Below are 19,644 nucleotides of genomic sequence, written 5' to 3' on the forward strand. Positions count from 1 at the left end.
AAGGATTTTTAAGCCTTGAGACAATTGAGACATGGATTGTGTATGTGTGCCATTCAGAGAGTGAATGGACAAGACAAAATATTTAAGTGCATTTGAACAGGGTATGGTAGTAGGTGCCAGGTGCACCAGTTTGTGTCAAGAACTGCATCACGGCTGGGTTTTTCATGGCCAACAGTTTCCAGCGTGTATCAAGAATGGTCCACCACCCAAACGAAATCTAGCCAATTTGACGGAACTGTGGGAAGCGTTAGAGTCAAATGGGCCAGTATCCCTGTGGAATGCTTTTGAACCTTGTAGAGTCCATGCCCCGACGAATTCAACTAAATATTAGGAAGGTGTTACTAATATTTGCTATGCTCAGTGTATGTTGGTTGGAGACATAGGTCAGAGCACGTCTCTGGTGACACTGAGCCGGAGGAGCGTGTATCAATCTTTCTGTACGACTCATTGCGGCTAGTAGATCAAATAACGACTAAAATGAGCGAGTCACTCAGAAAAACAAATCATAACTCTCGAATCAGTAATATGAGTTATTGAAAAAACAAACAGATTGCTCTCGAACAGCACATCACTAATTTACGACTTCACAGCTGGTAATTACCACCTTCCCACTTGGTTATGAACGCAGCATTAACCCCTTTTTCAATGATCTGGCGCCAATAATCTCTGAATTAGATTCGCATTTTTGCAACGACTGAATCCAGTTGTTTAATATACAGCAGAACTTCCTGTAATATTGAAAACGGTCTTACATTATAACACGAGACCTGCAGAAAGGCAAGGTTCTTGACATCCATGACAGAGACTCAAGCTACGACGACTAGAGGCGAAGTGTCACACACAGCTCCGCGAACATAGCTAAATCAGTTGAGGACGGAATAGAAAAATAGGCAAACCGAGTGTTTTTCTTTGAAATACAGTATTGAGACTCTCTCTCCGATCTAATCGCTCGTCTTCATTGGTTTAGCGAGACAAAGTCGCGGTGCGTAAATGAGAGAAAATCATCGACAAATAATAACCGAGAACGGAGCGATGCATTTGTTCAACGTGTGCAATACAGAGCTGTAGCTAGTTTTTTAAGTGGCGAGGAATGCTATCTGAGCTCACGCATCAATGTTTCACTGGGGCAAGTGGAAGAAGAGGATGGGCGCGAATAGTTCTAAGAGACCGGTCTACGATGAAAAGGAAGATGGTAAGAAAACACAAAGAAACGAACGCATCGCTATTCTTTTGCGTTGATAGTGAACTATAGCGCAACATTGTAGCGCCACCTAAATTGCATTTGAGTCAAAGTTAGTTCAATGGATCAAGCAATTTCATCACGATGTTGCCTAGGCTATAGATGATGAACTCCTATTGATGTCACCTCGATCATTTTTGGGGGAAATATTAGCCTCCTCAAAATACATGGTCTTGCAGCCTAGAGATGAAAGCATATGTCGGGGGTGTGGGGTTCAACTTTAGATTGATGGACAGTGAAACAAAATGTAGAATGTCGGCTAAAGTCTAGCAACTGACACCATATTTCACATGTACACTTTTTTTTTGCCAAATTATACCAATGTTTTGTTCTTGATGATGACACAGGACACTGAAATATTGGTTGCAATTGATTCATTCTGGAGATCAATCAAGTGGTTACAGTGTCATACAGTCAGTGTAATTACTGGGGATTGCATTTCATGTAGATGTCTCATTATTTGATTATTTTTCTTGCTATTCTTCAGACTTCTCAGGATGTGTTTGCTGAATGCAATACCTGCACACTTCACTTCACCTTTACATGCCTCGTTTGTATGCAGCTGTCTTTGGGGAACTATTATGAAATATGAGTATGTGGAGTCATTGTGTTAATCGAATAATTCTTACAAGATTAGTGGCATGCATGAAAGTAATGCACGTTCATGTCTGTCACTGTGATGGAGAATAAGCCCATTCGAGCTGAACCAAATATGCCTTGCTTTGAATCATCAATGCCCCTTTATACTGTTGCCAACAAATCTGAAATGACAGATGAACTGACTAAATCAGTGAAAAACTGTAACTAAATGAGGTCAGTTCACTGCAGACTTGTGGTCATATGATTAGGAGGGGATGGAGATTGTGTGTGTGTTCCTGTGTGTATGTGAGTTCTTGTTTGTTTGTGTGTGTGTGTTTAGCTACAAGGGTGACCCATTTAGAAGCTACATTTTGTCCATACAGTTCAAATGGTACTTTTGATGTATCAACAGACATCAGTGAAAATGATGTAAATGTTATGAAAGGTGTAATGAGAAGCTGTGAACTTGCAAACAGTGCAATTTTTGTTGTTTTTGTCAATGTTAATTTTTTTTATGTGGAGCTGTGTACAGTATATCTGTGTTTGTCAAATAAACAATTATAGAGGTGGTTCTATTTGCAGAGGGAAAAGGGTCGGCAGTTTGACAGGCATTATGATATTGTTTTTTCCCCTATACTTTTGATTAACGAGGAGCCTTGAGGCTCAAGGCTGGCATGGCAAAAATGGGGAGGAGACAAAATACACTGAGTATACAAAACATTAGGAACACCTTCCTAATATTGAGTTGAACCCATCCCTTTGCCCTCAGAACAGCCTCAATTTGTCGGGGGATGGACTCTACAAGGTGTCGAAAGCGGCCCATGTTTACTCCAATGCTTCCCACAGTTGTGTCGAGTTGGCTGGATGTTCTTTGGGTGGTGGACCATTCTTGATACACACGGGAAACTGTTGAGTGTGAAAAACCCAGCAGCGTTGCATGTCTTGACACACTCAAACTGGTGCGTCTGGCACCTACTACCATACCCCGTTCAAAGACACTTAAAGCTTTTGTCTTGCCTGTTCACACTCTGAATGGCACACATACACAATCCATGTCTCAATTGTATCAAGGCTTAAAAATCCTTCTTTAACCTGTGTCCTCCCATTCATATGCACTGATTGAAGTGGATTCAACAGGTGACATTGTAAAGGGATCATAGCTTTAAAATGGTCAGTCTGTCATAGAGAGATCAGGTGTTCCTAATGTTTTGTACACTCGGTGTATATTCTGTTTTTAAGTCTTATATCATCTCTATGGGCCGGGGTGATTGCTGCGTATTCTTTACCATACTGCCGTATCTGAATCACTAGTTACATGAATAACTAACCCCGCCTCTACTCCACCTCACCCAGAGTGAGCATGCCATGTATGATCATAATCACCATCCCATCACAGGAGGTTGGTGACGGCTTAATTGGGGAGGACGGGCTTGTGGTAATGGCTGGAGCGGAATCAGTGGAATGGTATCAAATACACTACCGGTCAAAAGTTTTAGAACACCTACTCAATCAAGGGTTTTTCTTCATTTGTACTATTTTCTACATTGTAGAATAATAGTGAAGACATCAAAACTATGAAATAACACACATGGAATCATGTAGTAACCAAAAAAAGTGTTAAACAAATCAAAATATATTCTTCAAATATCCACCCTTTGCCTTGATGACAGCTTTGCACACTCTTGGCATTCTGTCAACCAGATTCATGAGGTAGTATGGTATGGAAAGCATGTCAATTAACAAGTGTGCCTTAAAAGTACATCTGTGGATTTTTTTTTCCTTAATGCATTTGAGCCGATTGGTTGTGTTGTGACAAGGTAGGGGCAGTATACAGAAGATGGCCCTATTTGGTAAAAGACCCAGTCCATATTATGGCAAGACCAACTCAAATAAGCAAAGGGACGACAGTCAATCAGTAATTTACGAAATGAAGATCAGTCAATACGGAAAATTTCAAGAACTTTGAACGTTTCTTCAACTGCAGTAACAAAAAGCATCAAGCGCTATGAGAAACTGTCTCTCATGAGGACCGCCACAGGAATGGAAGACCCAGAGTTACCTCTGCTGCACAGGATAAGTTCCTTCGAGTTACCAGCCTCAGAAATTGCAGCCCAAATAAATTCTTCACAGAGTTCAAGTAATAGACACATCTCGACATCATCTCTTCAGAGGAGACTGTGAATCAGTCATTCATGGTCGAATTGCGGCAAAGAAACCACTACTAAAGGTCACCATTAAGAAGAAGAGCCTTGTTTGGGCCAAGAAACACTAGCAATGGACATTAGATCGGTGGAAATCTGTTCTTTGGTCTGGAGTCCAACGGATGAGTGGAGGGATGATTTCCGCATGTGTATTTCCCACCATAAAGCATGGAGTTGGAGGTGTTAATGACCCAACAATGACCCAACACAACCCCAGGCTGTGTAAGGGATATTTTACCAAGAAGGAGAGTGATGGAGTGCTGCATCAGATGACCTGGCCTCCACCATCTCCCGACCTCAACCAAATTGAGATGGTTTGGGATGAGTCTGACCGCAGAGTGAATGAAAAGCAGTCAACAAGTGCTCAGCATATGTGGGAACTCCTTCAAGACTGTTGGAAAAGCATTCCAGGTGAAGCTGGTCGAGAGAATGCCAAGATTGTGCAAAGATGTCATCAAGGCAAAGGGTGGCTACGTTGAAGAATCTCAAATATAAAATTATATTTTGTGTTTAACACTTTTGTGTACTACATGATTCCATATGTGGTATTTCATTAGTTATGTCTTCACTATTATTCTAAAATGTAGAAAATAGTAAAAATAAAGAAAAACCCTTGAATGAGTAGGTGTTCTAAAACTTTTGACCGGTAGTGTACATCAAACACATGGTTTGATGCTATTCTATTTACTCGGTTCCAGCCATTATTATCAGCCATCCTCCCCTCAGCAGCCTACACTGATCCCCATCATCATCATCATCATCATCATCCTCATGCGTAGATGCACATACATTAAGTGGAGGCTGTTGATTGAATTCCGTTCACAAAATGAAAAACATATCTTCACAGAGCAGAAATACTCTCCTGAAAGGGTAGGTAAAGGCACAAGTAGGGTTGCACATTTTGGGGAATATTCAGGGGTGGACACTTTCTGTGGGAATTAACGGGACTATATAGGAATTAACGGAAAGATATGCAAATTAATATTAATACCATTTAAATGTAGATGTTTTTTGCTTTGGATATATTTACCATATCATATGGAGACAGAATCATAAACATTTTACCTTATCATAAGTAAACATAATTGCAAATGACTAAATTCTTCCAATAGAATTTAAATAAACAATTTAGTTATGAATTGAACTTTAATTAAATTAGTTGACTCTTGACATGGGATGATTTTGCTGAACAACAAAAGAAAGGGAATATTGAATGATCCATCGCATCTCCCAAAAACTTTTTCAAAATGCATCTGTAAAATGATAGTCTAAAAACGAAAGCTTTGGTTGTCTTCTTCTCAAGCTTTTCTCGTCTTCTCCCTGGACCTCCTCAATGTCCACCTCTTGAACATCAGACTCTGAGGCCTCATCTACACTGTCACTTTCCAACCTTGTTGAGGATGGCTTTGTTGTCGGGCTCAAAAAGCCTCAAATTTGCCCGGGTGGCCACCAATTTTTCAACCCTTGTATTGGTTAGCCTGTTGCGTGCTTTGGTGTGTGTGTGTGTGTGTGTTCCAACATAAGGAACAGTTGCGCTCTGAGGTGGCTAATGTTGGTGGGATTTGGAGGATGATGGAAGCAACAGGGGAAAGAGCCTCAGATCCACAAAGTCACTTCCACCAGGTGGCTGATGAAATATGTTGGCATGACTGCCATATTGCATCTCCATCCCAAAGCCCTTGCTATGCAGTGTACTTCACCAGACTGCCAAGAACCATGCCCTCATCCAGGCAAAGGTGGCTAGACATGGTAGTGATGACACCATAGGCATTGTTGATCTCTGCTCTTGCCAGCATACTTGGAGTCTAACATGTACGCTGCTGCGTGTTTTGACTTCAGGCAGAAGTCTATACGCTTTTTGATGTATTTCAGAACTGCAGGTTCCTCTGCTTGGAGCAACAGTGAAGTGGGCTGGGCAGTACGGATTTCCACTCTTACATCTGCAAGCAGAGTCTAAACATCAGTCAGGATGGCATTGTCTCCCTCAATCCGTGCAATGGCTACTGCTATAGGTTTCAGGCTGCTTACCACTCTCCCAAAATACATCATCAGGATCCTCTTGATATGGCTGTACATATCGACAGAAATATGACCATTTCTTGGAAAGACTCCTTCCCCTCCAGGAGACTGTCAAACATGATGACAACACCACCCCAGCGGGTGTTGCTGGGCAGCTTCAATGTGGTGCTCTTATTTTTCTCACTTTGCTTGGTGATGTAGATGGCTGCTATATGACCCTTCACATACCTAACCATTTCCTTGGCTCTCTTGTAGGGTGTATCTGTTGTTTTTAGTGCCGCAATGTCCTTGAGGAGTAGATTTAATGCATCAGCAGCAAAGCGAATAGGTGTGATGTGAGGGTCGGACTCCTCCACTTTAGACCAAGTAGCCTTCATGTTCACAGCATTGTCTGTCACCAGTGCAAATAACCTATGTGGTCCAAGGTCATTGATGACTGCCTTCAGCTCATCTGCAATGTAGAGACCGGTGTATCTGTTTGCCCTTGTTTCTGTGCTCTTGTAGAATACTGGTTGAGTGTTGGAGATGATGTAGTTAATTATTCCTTGCCCACGAACATTCAACCACCCATCAGAGAGGATTGGAATACCGTGGCACTTATAACTCTTGTGCCTAGGGTTGCAAAGGGTCGGAAACTGCCAATACGGCCTCCTTTCTCTATGATTTGCTTGACCTTCACTTGAACTCTATTGAACTCTGCATCCAGCAAATTAGTAGATAAAGCATGTCTGGTTGGAGGGGTGTATGCTGGGCGAAGAACATTTAGAAATCTCTTCCAATACAAATTACCTGTGAGCATCAGAGGTGAACCAGTTGCATACACAGCTCGAGCAAGACATTCATTAGCATGTCTCTGACTACGTTCCTCCATTGAGTCAAAAACACTTCTGATTCCAGGAGGACCATGAGCTGTTGCTATCGATAATGTGTCTGATTCGTCATTTTTACCTCAAATAGAAGTAGAGGGACTTTTTTCAGAGGTTACTTGTTGTGAGCACTGAGGGAACTTTATGCACTTGGCCAGATGATTCTGCATCTTTGTTGCATTCTTCACATATGATTTGGCACAGTATTTGCAAATGTACACAGCTTTTCCTTCTACATTAGCTGCAGTGAAATGTCTCGACACATCAGATTGTGCCCGTGGCATTTTCCTGTAAAGATTAGGAAAATAATTGTAAAAAAGAACCCCAAATACAATTCCATGTACAGATAAATAGTTATGTAGTTAGAATAAACAACTCCGTTGTAAGATAAATGTTTTAAAATTAACCCTGTATGGAGTTAGCTCTCCTCAGTTAGCAGGCTCATGCAGTTTTAAAACCCATATGGTAGCAAAAACTAACTAGCAGAAATTGTTAAGTTAGAAATGATTTAAACACGCTTTGCTGTAGGCTACTGTTTACTAGTTAACAAAAAAGTATGTATGTCATCTAAAATATATTCACCCCACCCAGTATTTTATTCAAAACTTACCAGAAAGCATGTAGTCCTTGGCTCAGACAGTGTGTGGTAGTGTGGGCTCAATAGCATCTCATTAGTGTGCAAGATTTTGAGAATCAGCTGTAGATGTGATGGAAGAATGCACTGTGTATGCATTCCATTGAATTGGTGGATAGTTTAACCAAAATATGCCACAAGACCTAGAATTGCCTTATGCAACCCTAGGCACAAGAGTTATAAGTGCCACGATACTATCTTAATGTATTATCCTTCGATGTATATGATCTCTACTAGGGATGTGATGAGTCACCGATATGCACCGGTGCATCGGTCTGCGGACCCCAAACTGATCCAGATGTAGCATGCATCAGTCAGAAAATCGCTTCAAATGTTATGGATCGCCATGTTACATTCTTTTTAACTTCCGAAAATACCTCATCTTTTGTGACAACTGATGTGTCGTCTCCTTCAGCATCGAACCACATGTAACTGTTGACAGTCATTGATCTATACTTTATTTTTCATGCCGAACAACAGGCAATATCAGTAACCTAGTCAAACTGCACTGTGCCCAGCTCACTAACGCGAGGTAGGCAGCCTGTTCCTGATCTTGGGATAATACAGGGTAAAGTAAATAATTTCATAACGAGGACAGCAATCACATTTACGAGATGCGCTGCACGGCCAAAGCGAGAGGAGAAGAAAAGATCACTTCCTAAAAACTTCCAAAAACATTTGATATTAAGATGGGGAGTGAAATCCAAAGTTGTGCTATATATTCATTACCTATGTTGTAGCCAATTTGTAAACGATCAATATTGATGGATACTAGCTCAAACAGTTCATTTGCAAAAATGACAAGTTAATTAGAGGGTGATGATATTTCACAACCAAAGTGAGGGGACAAAAAACATTGGCTACATTGCCTACTAATCCGATGGTGGTTAGATGCCTAGTCTCCTTTATGGCTGAGCTCAGGTGCCTACATAGTACACACACCATAGACACTCACACACAGAAGTAATTTCAGACAGATCCAGCTCCGAGAGGCCCATCTCCTGATCTCTATCAGCAGCAGAATTTAATTTAGAATGGAAAATGAATGTGTTCATGCAACAAATGTATCATATTGCATCCGGCTCCAATTGTTTTCTAATCAAACCGAATCCCACCGAATTCTTTTAAACTACAACGTATCGTATCAGAGCCCATGTATCTAAATACGAATCGAATCGTCTTGAAAGGGAAAGATGCACATCCCTAATCTCTACACATTACACCAATAGTAGCATCACATCCCATTCAGCCGACTGTATCGAAGTTGCTGAGTTGGCTTCATGGAAAGAGCATCCACTAAGTGTTGTTTGTTTCTGCCTGGGTCTCTCAGAAACAATATCTCTTGGCTTCTTGGAAAACGGTATATGGTCTACATTGGGCAGTAATATTAGAGCAGCACTTGGCTAGAATGGAGTTATCAGGTTAATGTCTAACAGAAGCTGCCCGAGGGCTATTTTAGTAGATTTTTAAATTTTTTAAAACATTTATAGCAAGGAGATAAGAGAGAGCCTATGGGATTGATTAGGGCACTCATCCTCCTTGCTTGGCTGTTGTACAATGCATTATTTCTCAGAACTACTTCCAGCCTTGGTGACAAATGAATTATTTCTCAGAACTACTTCCTAGCCTTGGTGACAATTTAACTTGTGTCGTATAAACAGACCGACATATGACCGGATCCCACTGCTCCACTCAAGCCTTTCTTCAGAAAGGTCATGCAAACACTAGCTGGATGAACGTGTTGAAGCACGTGCCAAGGCAAGCCCCAGGAGAAAGAAGCACTTTCCTTTGAGAACCTTGACCGGACCACTGCAGTAATGCACATAACGTCGCCCGCTTTTGAATGGAATGTGTTCGCATCAAAAGAGTAGACAATCCAGGGAGACGCCGAATGGAGATATCCATGCGTTCTTTGATAGAGCCCACCAGGCATGTTCTTTGTGTACTCCATACGTTTCATTGCTCCTTTGATTGGCTATACAGAGAAGCCTACTGTGCGCGTAATGTGCTCGATATGTAGTGTGTGCAAGTTTGTATGTTGGGGATGTGTACTTCCGTGAGTATGAGGGTTTGAGGAACAAAACAGCGAGGCAGACATGGAGGAGTGTAGGAAAGAGATAAAGAGAGAGATGGCAGATTGCTTGCATGGAATACTGAGTCCCGGTTTTCTTTCATCTCCAGCATTAGTGTCTCTCTCTCTCGAACAGAGCAGGAGCCCTATGCCTGCAGCTTTTAGCCTCACTAGTACTGACTAATTCCCCTTATGCCAGTAGTAATCCAATACGTGGCTGATTATGGTGGTTATATGTATTATCTGATTTGTGGTGAGAAAGGAATACCTCACCAACTTCACAAGTTGGACATACAGTACAGTTATAGAATAGCAATAACATCACAAACTTTGGGTGACGGATAGACTACTTTGAACAATACCCCTTTTGTGTAGTAGTAGGCAGTAGTCCTTGTTAAAATAGTGTATCTACAGGTCTTGAATATATTTGCAATTCCCTTAACTTACTTCCGGTGATAAACAGGAGACAGGTTTCATAGCAAAACTAGTTTCAGACTGTAGGTGTCTTCAAAGAGATCAGCTCAGTTGGGTTCTGAGATTAAAAAAAAAAAAACGAAAGGTCGCTCGGTGTGCGTGCGTGTGTTGGCCAGCGCATGATGTGAGGAGCGGATGAGGGCACACAGAGAATGTAATTGACGTCAGCCCAGTGGGTTGGATGAGAACCTGTCATATATTCAGGGTGTATTCTCACAGCTGCAGACTTCTCTTTTTTTATGTTTTCCTTTCTCTTTACTGTGCTTTTTGTTGCTCTTATTCTCCATTGATTTTCCTCTCAGTTTTAAAATGTGTATTGATGTAGGCTAATAAGAAAATGATTGATTATGCAAATCTCTTTCTGCCCTTTTGCAGTGTTTACTGTCACTGTTGTTTCCGTCGCTATTGCAGATGGTTGTCTATGCAGCTAAGAATGATTAATACACACAAGTAAACCTTGTTCTTTTAAAAAATGTTATGGACAAAACATTATTTAACACTGCTTATAACCCCCACAGTTTACAGTCTACTACACTGAACAGAAATATATAAATGCAACATGTCAAGTGTTGGTCCCATGTTTCATGAGCTGAAATAAAAGATCCCAGAAATGTTCCATACGCACAACAAGCTTATTTCTCTCAAATATTATGCACAAATTGGTTTCACATCCCTGTTAGTGAGAATGTTATCCTTTGCCAAGATAATCCATCCACCTGAGAGACGTGGCATATCAAGAAGCTGATTAAACAGCATGATCATTACACAGGTGCATCTTGTGCTGGGGACAATAAAAGGCCACTCTAAAATGTGCCGTTTTGTCACAACACAATGCCACAGATGTCTCAAGTTTTGAGGGAGTGTGCAATTGGCATGCTGACTGCATGAATGTCCACCAGAGCTGTTGTCAGAGATTTGCCTATGCCCTCACAGGCCCACTCATGGCTGCACCCCTACCCAATCATGTGAAATCAATAGATTATGGCCTAATGAATTTATTTCAATTGACTGATTTCCTTATATGAACTGTAACTCGGAAAATTCTTTGAAATTGTTGCATGTTGTGTTTACTGCATGAATCAGGCCTTCGTGGTCGAATTGCTGCCAAGAAACCACTACTAAAGGACACCAATAATAAGAAGAGACTTGCTTGGGCCAAGAAACACGAGCAATGGACATTAGACCGGTAGAAATTTGTCCTTTGGTCTGGAGTCCAAATTTGAGATTTTTGGATCCAACCATCGTGTCTTTGTGAGACGTGTGTGGTTGAACGGATAATCTCCGCATGTGTATTTCCCAACGTAAAGCATGGAGGAGGAGGTGTTATAGTGTGGGGGTGCTTTGCTAGTGACAATGTCTGTGATTTAATTAGAATTCAGGGCACACTTAACAAGCATGGCTACCACAGCATTCTGCAGTGAATACGCCATCCCATCTGGTTTGTGCTTAGTGGGACTATCATTTGTTTTTCAACAGGACAATGACCCAACACGTGTTATTTCATCATTTTGATGTCTTCACTATTATTCTACAATGTAGAAAATGTTAAAAATAAAGAAATTCCCTTCAATGAGTAGGTTTTGACCGGTAGAGTGTGTGTGTGTGTGTGTGTGTGTGTGTGTGTGTGTGTGTGTGTGTGTGTGTGTGTGTGTGTGTGTGTGTGTGTGTGTGTGTGTGTACAGTACCAGTCAAAAGTTGTGACACAACTACTCAAGCTTTTTTCTTTATTTTTTATATATTATACTTTGTAGAATATTAGGGAAGACATCAAAATGATGAAATAACACATACGGAATCATGTAGTAACAGTTATTTTACATTTTAGACTCTTCAAAGTAGCCACCCTTTGTCTTGATGACAGCTTTGCACACTCTTGGCAATCTCTCAACCAGCTTCACCTGGAATTATTTTCCAACAGTTTTGAAAGAGTTCCCACATGTGACCCGATTCAGGAAACTAGGCGTATGTCGCAAGTCACGACATCACAGGAGAGCAATTTTGAATGTAAAAAATATATTTTATCAAAATGCGTTTTGTGATAGAAATGCGTTTTTTTCCGAACATGTGAACGTTCATGTGCCTTAATAACAAACTGTATGCCATCTGTAAATATGAATAAGATTGTTAAATTACGAGCCTTGTTAAGCCACAGAAAGAGAGCATCTTTCCCACTAGCCATGATTGGCTGAGATAATGAGTAGCCTGGACATGCCGAGAGAGGAGTTCGGATTGGTCTGCCACATTGAAGGCTTCTGTCAATTTGAGCTCGTCAGTCTGTTTTGGTAATCCTGTTTGAACGCGGCTTTAAAAAAAAATATATTGGGTAGTGGAGCTGCATAAGTGTTGCTCTCCACTTTCTGGAGGATCAAGTTTTGAAATCAGTGGAATTAGAGTACGATAGCTAAAGAGCTGGAGAAAACACCTGTCTCTGGATTACATCTTCAAACTAAGGGCAACCATGGTATGGCATTCCTGACCGGGTGACTCGTCCATCATGCATGATGATGTATACAGGTAAGATAGTCCAACATTAGCTAACTACATTTTCAGATATTACACGTTTCTAATTTTGACAGAAAGTGGTTTAATTTCAAGCTAAAGTGTACTGTTAACTAGCTAAAGTGCTAACGTTAGCTGGCTGGCTCCCTAGCTAACATTAGGCTCTAAATAGAAAAGCAAACTTTGGACCTGGTTGGTTAGCTCCCAGCACTGTGGCCTTGTTGTTCGTTGTTTAACTAGCTAACGTTAGCGGTCTGGCTCGTTAGCTAACGTTACGTGATGTGTGTGTGATCTTAAACGTTGTTTACCTAGCTTGGTTCATTGTTTAGCTAGCTAGTTAATGTTAGCTGACTGGCTCTCTAGCGGAGGTTATTATTAGATTCCCAGAGCTGTTTGCTTTTCTTGTTAGAGCCTAATGTTAGGCATTGTTGGCACTTTGTTCATTGTTGTTTATCTAGCTAACGTTAGCTGGCTGGCTCGTTAGCTAACGTTAAGTGACGTGTGTACAACACTCGTTGAATATGGCCGGTGTCAGTAATCGTCTGCAAAAAAGTAATACAATTGTTTCCAGCAGAGCTGGTTAGGCTGTTTTCATGTTATCCAGAGGTAAACAAATAATCGGCCAGAGCGCCAAGTGTGAGAGCGAAACGAGATGAGTGGGGCTAAAGCTTAAGAGTGTGTGAAAGATGCTGAATGTGTGTAGTCAAAGAAGAGCTCTTCAGTAGATACCAAAACATTCAAAGGCTGTTTTGTCAAAAGTGAAGTTCCAAGTTTATCAACTTTCAAATCAGAATTACTTTCCCATTGTTCCTCAAATGCAGTGTATGATATACCATTTTGTAGCTCGGAGTGTTTGTAGCTCGGCTTTTATCCAACGTAAAAAACACAATTTCAAATTTTGCTACATGAGACTGAATCAAGGCGGTTGGTCACATTTTTTAAATTTTTTAATTTGATTTTTTATTTCACCTTTTATATAACCAGGTAGGCTAGTTGAGAACAAGTTCTCATTTGCAACTGCGACCTGGCCAAGATAAAGCATAGCAGTGTGAACAGACAACACAGAGTTACACATGGAGTAAAAAATTAACAAGTCAATAACACAGTAGAAAAAAAGAGAGTCTATATACATTGTGTGCAAAAGGCATGAGGAGGTAGGCGAATAATTACAATTTTGCAGATTAACACTGGAGTGATAAATGATCAGATGGTCATGTACAGGTAGAGATATTGGTGTGCAAAAGAGCAGAAAAGTAAATAAATATAAACAGTATGGGGATGAGGTAGGTAAAATTGGGTGGGCTATTTACGATAGACTATGTACAGCTGCAGCGATCGGTTAGCTGCTCAGATAGCAGATGTTTGAAGTTGGTGAAGTAAATAAATATAAACAGTATGGGGATGAGGTAGGTAAAATTAGGTAAAAAGTTTGCTGAGTAGAGTGTTGGAAGCTATTTTGTAGATGACATCGCAGAAGTCGAGGATCGGTAGGATAGTCAGTTTTACTAGGGTAAGTTTGGCGGCGTGAGTGAAGGAGGCTTTGTTGCGGAATAGAAAGCTGACTCTAGATTTGATTTTAGATTGGAGATGTTTGATATGAGTCTGGAAGGAGAGTTTACAGTCTAGCCAGACACCTAGATGTCCACATATTCTAGGTCGGAACCATCCATGGTGGTGATGCTAGATTCACTGTCCATGAGAAAGCAAGCGAGAACGATACTAAGCAGAAAAGAAGAGAGATGATAAAGATGTCAATTTTCAATCCCAAAAACGAAAGAGTTGTTTGACTAAAGCATATATTGTAATTTTCCTTAATTTATGTATAAATCCTGGCTCAGTTTTTTTTAGACCAGTGGTTCTCTTTTTTGTGTGTGTGTGTGTGTGTGTGTGTGTGTTCAAAGGGGAGTACTGGAGCTTCTTCTCAATCCTCTGGGCAGTGCACTGAAAGCTGGCCAGATTCTTGCCTTTCATTTGGCCCCTCTGCTTTAGACATTTCAGAAATGCCTGTTGAATCCAATTAGGCTCAATTTATAGGTAATCTCATAATCTCAAACAAGTCTCAGATTGGGCTGTGGAAGTTCTGCAACATTTTAAGATGCGACTGGACTTGCCTACTTTTACATAGAAAACAAAATAGCCTCTGGAAACCTGTCTGTGCGTGGAGGTGTTGAGGGGTGGTTGTCCTTTAGGAATAAGAGATGCCTTGGGAAGATTTAGTGTGTTAATTTATTCATGTGGCACTTTGGAGTTCAGGGAGGGATTGTATTTTGTCTCGAGCAGCAGATTCATAACAGTAAGAGATTGAGGCCAGGGGAGGTTACTGTAGTGCTGTATTCTCAGGCTGGTTGTGTGTCTTCCGCGCTGTGCATATTGATTGCTATATTGAATGAAATTGCATTTTGATTGCTATATCATGAAAGAGAGAGTGTGAAATTTTGGCAATTAAGCCCTTTAGCTACTTACCCAGAGTCAGATGAACTCATGGATACCATTTGAAGGAAGTTGAAGATAGTTTTGCGAGCCATTGCTAAAAGCGTTAGGGCAATGACTGGAAGTGTACCGGAACAACTAGCATGCTGGTACCCATGAATTCATCTGACTCTGGGTAAGTAGAAAAAGTGCTTAATTGGTAAAATCTCACACGATACTTTTGAATGTTTTCTGGGAAGTTTAACACTTCTCCAAGGCTTTTTGAGGTGTGATAATATGTGCAACACGACTGTGTTAAAGACGGGTCGGAAATACATCAACCGATATGTTAGAGTCAGCCTGTTGGGCTTAGGACAATGCCAGCTCACTGTACCACACCACGCCTCTAAAGATGTGAGCCTCACTCGTGATGCCAGAGGGGGTGCCACTCACGGTGGCAGCATGCTTGGCTCATTCATGAAACACTGCTCACTGAACCCATGAATCGGCCATGAAATGTGACACCATCAAAGCTGACAGAGGCCCCTCCCCCCCAGCTGCCCGTTGGTCCCCCAGGGAGCATATATGCAAATCAACCTGCAAAGAAAATCCTACAACAGGTGTAGACTTAAAGTGAAATGCTTCATTATGGGCCCTTCCCAACAATGCAGAGAGAAATTAAACAAATAATTGAAAGATTATAACACAAGGAATAAATATACAGTGAGTAATGATAACTTGGCTATATACACAAGGTACCAGACTGTGCAGGGGTACGAGGTAATTGAGGTAGATTTATTCATATAGGTAAGGGTAAAGTGACACCCCCCCATTGGTTCTTCAATCACATTCGGAACACAGGACTTCTTTCAGGTGCCACGAGGGATCTGTCATGCCCAATTGAAAAGCAGCGTTTGAAGAAAACTGTCTGGAATAATCATGTAAATAGCTGTGGTGTAGCCAAAGCCACAACACAGATTATGGCCATTCCACTATGCCTGTTTGTGCAGATGGTGGATGGACATCATTCACAATTTACTGTGACTAGGGTGTTTATTTTAGCGTTTTAGAAAATTAAATGATAATGTGTGTTTGTGTTATGCACCTGTGTGTGTGAATGAATATATAATTGCTGGAGCGCTGTGTCCCAGATACCTGGTAAGGCTCACAGAAGCAGGTGTATCTGGGCCAGAACTCAACGTGTCCTGCCGCAGCCCCAACCAAGAGCTGGACAGAGAACTAGGCCAGCCCCCCCCCCAGTCACATGCAATGTCAGAGGTTGTACTTATGAATTTTGTCATGCACGATTGCCAAAATAATATGTTTGCAGCGTCTGAAGTTTGTAGGTGCCATCAACACTTCTCGTTATGAATCAATATGCCATGAAGGAGCAGACTCATTTTTCATGGTGTTCATCCTTCCCCTTTGCACCATGCTTTCAATTTTACACCGTAATTGTTTTTGTGCGTGTTTCTGTTTGTGTTTCTTTGTTTGTGCATACCTGTTTGTGTGTGTGTGTGTGTGTGTGTGTGTGTGAGGACAGCTGTTGTAAAGATGAATTATTCAGCCCTCTATGTGTACTTCTCACCTCGGAAAGAGTCTTAAAATAGAACAACGGTGTAATTCCCTCTCCTCACAATCACCCCTTAACCCTTTACACTTGTGGGAATTGGCCTATATAGATGTTTCTTACAGAAGAAATATGAAAAGCATATGCATAACCACGGTGGCAATTGAAAGGGAACAGTGTGTAGATTATGGACAAATTATTAGACCAAAAGTGAGGACACAACAAGTTCACCTGACACAAGACTGAATCCAAACATTCCACTGTGGATTTGTATGTGCATTCTACATTTGTTGTACTTTTTGCCGTATTTGTTGATAAGCAAATCTGAAACTACTCTGGATACATTTAGTAACACCATAAGAATATTCCTGGAAAATATGGGGTAGGTGCAACATAAGAAAATAATTGCAAGGGTTTGAGTGAGAGGACCAACCAGACCCACCATGATAAAGTGACCAAGGGGGCAGTTGAAATCCGTGAGGGGCAAAACATTTTGAGGTTCTTGCAGTGGAATTTATATTTAATTCTGCTGATATAAATCACGCTATTCCACAATAAACATAAAGTTCAAATGCCAAGACTCCGAGATCATTAAATGATTTTGAAATCTGTAGCATTTCTCTGCTGCGCTGTATCAGCATAATGGACAGTGCTCTACAGTTAGGCAGTTTTGGTAATTAATATAGGCTATAAGATAGGCTGTTTGTAATAGGAGAATGCAGCCATATACATGGCTGGCTTACCAAAAAAATGCGAACTAAATGCCGAAAGTAATAGCCTAGTTATTCATGCATGCAAACAAAAATACTGAATAGCAGTTTGGCTTAGAATACCGACTGCGAATGCAACCTAGGGTTGGGCAATATGGCCAAAATATCATATCACTGTATTTTTCAAATCTTTGATGGTATTTTATGGTTTAGAAATATAAACTTTCTACATTTGCTTTATGAGTAGTATGTGACGCTAGGGTGTCGACACAACTTCTAAATGATTTCAATGGGTCTCCCTCCATTTTGATTGTTATATACTGTTCAATATATACAGTGGCAAGAAAAAGTATGTGAACCCTTTGGAAAAGCTGGATTTCTGCATAAATTTGTCATAAAATTGGATCTGATCTTCATCCAAGTCACAACAATAGACAACAAGTCTGCTTAAACTAATAACACACAAACAATTATACGTTTTCATGTCTTTATTGAACACACAATGTAACCATTCACAGTGCAGGGTGGGAAAAGTATGTGAACCGTTGGATTTAATAACTGGTTGACCCTCCTTTGGCAGCAATAACCTCAACCAAACGTTTTCTGTATTTGCGGATCAGACCTGCACAACGGTCAGGAGGATTTTTGGCCCATTCCTCTTTTCAAAACTGTTTCAGTTCATTCTTGGGATGTCTGGTGTGAACTGCTCTCTTGATGTCATGCCACAGCATCTCAATCGGGTTGAGGTCAGGACTCTGACTGGGCCACTCCAGAATGCGTATTTTCTTCTGTTGTTGATTTACTTCTGTGTTTTGGGTCATTGACCTATTGCATCACCCAACTTCTGTTGAGCTTCAATTGGCAGAAATGTACTAACATTCTCCTGCAAAATGTCTTGATAAACTTCGGAATTAATTTTTTCAACGATGATTGCATGCTATCCAGGCCCTGAGGCAGCAAAGCAGCCCCAAACCATGATGCTCCCTCCACCGTACTTTACAGTTGGGATGAGGTTTTGATGTTGGTGTGCTGTGCCTTTTTTTCTCCACACAGTGTTGTGTGTTACTTCCAAACAACTCAACTGTAGTTTCATCTGTCAGAATATTTAGCTAGTAGCACTATGGAACATCCAGGTGAACTTTTGCGAACTTCAGACTTGCAGCAATGTTTTTTTTTTGGCAGTGGCTTATTCCGTGGTGTCCTCCCATGAACCCCATTCTTGTTTAGTATTTTACGTATCGTAGACTCGTCAGTAGAGATGTTAGCATGTTCCAGAGATTTCTGTAAGTCTTTAGCTGACACTCTAGAATGCTTTTTAACCTCATTGAGCATTCTGAGCTGTGCTCTTGCAGTCTTCTTTGCAGGATGGCCACTCCTAGGGAGAGTAGCAACAGTGCTGAACTTTCTCAATTTGTAGACAATTTGTCTTACCGTGGACTGATGAACATCAAAGATTTTAGAGATACTTTTGTAACCCTTTCCAGCTTTATGCAAGTCGACAATTTTTAATTTTAGGTCTTTTGAGACCTCTTGTTCGAGGCATGGTTCACATCAGGTAATGAGTTTTTATAGGGCAAGGCAGCTCTAACAACATCTCCAATCTCGTCTCATTGATTGGACTCCAGGTTAGCTGACTCCTGACTCCAATTAGCTTTTGGAGAAGTCATTAGCCTAGGGGTTCACATACTTTTTCCAACCTACTCTACACTGAATGTTTATATTATGTATTCAATATAGACAACACAAATTATTGTATTTTTCTTATCTGTTTAAGCACATTATGTTTGTCTATTGTTGTGACTTAGATGAAGATCAGATTCAATTTGTTGACCAATTTATGCAGAAATCCAGGTAATTCCAAATGGTTCACATAAACTCCTCTCACTGTCAACTGCGTTTATTTTCAGCAAACTTAACATGTGTAAATATTTGTATGAACATAAGATTCAACAACTGAGACATAAACTGAACAAGTTCCACGGACATGTGACTAATAGAAATGGAATAATGTGTCCCTGAACAAAGGGGGGGTCAAAATCAAAAGTAACAGTCAGTATCTGGTGTGGCCACAAGCTGCATTAAGTACTGCACTGCATCTCCTCATGAACTGCACCAAATTTGCCAGTTATTGCAGTGAGATGTTACCCCACTCTTCCACCAAGGCACTTGCAAGTTCCCGGACATTTCTGGGGGGAATGGCCCTCACCCTCCAATCCAACAGGTCCCAGACGTGCTCAATGGGTTTGAGATCCGGGTTCTTCGCTGGCATGGCAGAACACTGACATTCCTGCCTAGCAGAAAATCACGCACAGAACGAACAGTATGGCTGGTGGCATTGTCATGCTGGAGGGTCATGTCAGGATGAGCCTGCA

General features: G+C 41.0%; 1 protein-coding gene across 1 annotated transcript in view; it reads left to right on the top strand.

Annotated features, from left to right (window-relative positions):
• The first annotated feature begins 643 nt into the window (after window positions 1–643).
• LOC112253086 (serine/threonine-protein kinase 32C-like) overlaps window positions 644–19,644 on the top strand; it is a 90,756-nt gene continuing 71,755 nt past the window's right edge. Inside the window, exon 1 of the mRNA XM_042323073.1 lies at window positions 644–1,192. Within this exon, the coding sequence (XP_042179007.1) occupies window positions 1,114–1,192 (79 nt within the window). The 5' untranslated portion in view covers window positions 644–1,113. The remainder of the gene's footprint in view (window positions 1,193–19,644) is intronic.

Source organism: Oncorhynchus tshawytscha, linkage group LG01 (assembly GCF_018296145.1).
Source record: "Oncorhynchus tshawytscha isolate Ot180627B linkage group LG01, Otsh_v2.0, whole genome shotgun sequence".
Classification (NCBI taxonomy): Eukaryota; Metazoa; Chordata; class Actinopteri; order Salmoniformes; family Salmonidae; genus Oncorhynchus; species Oncorhynchus tshawytscha.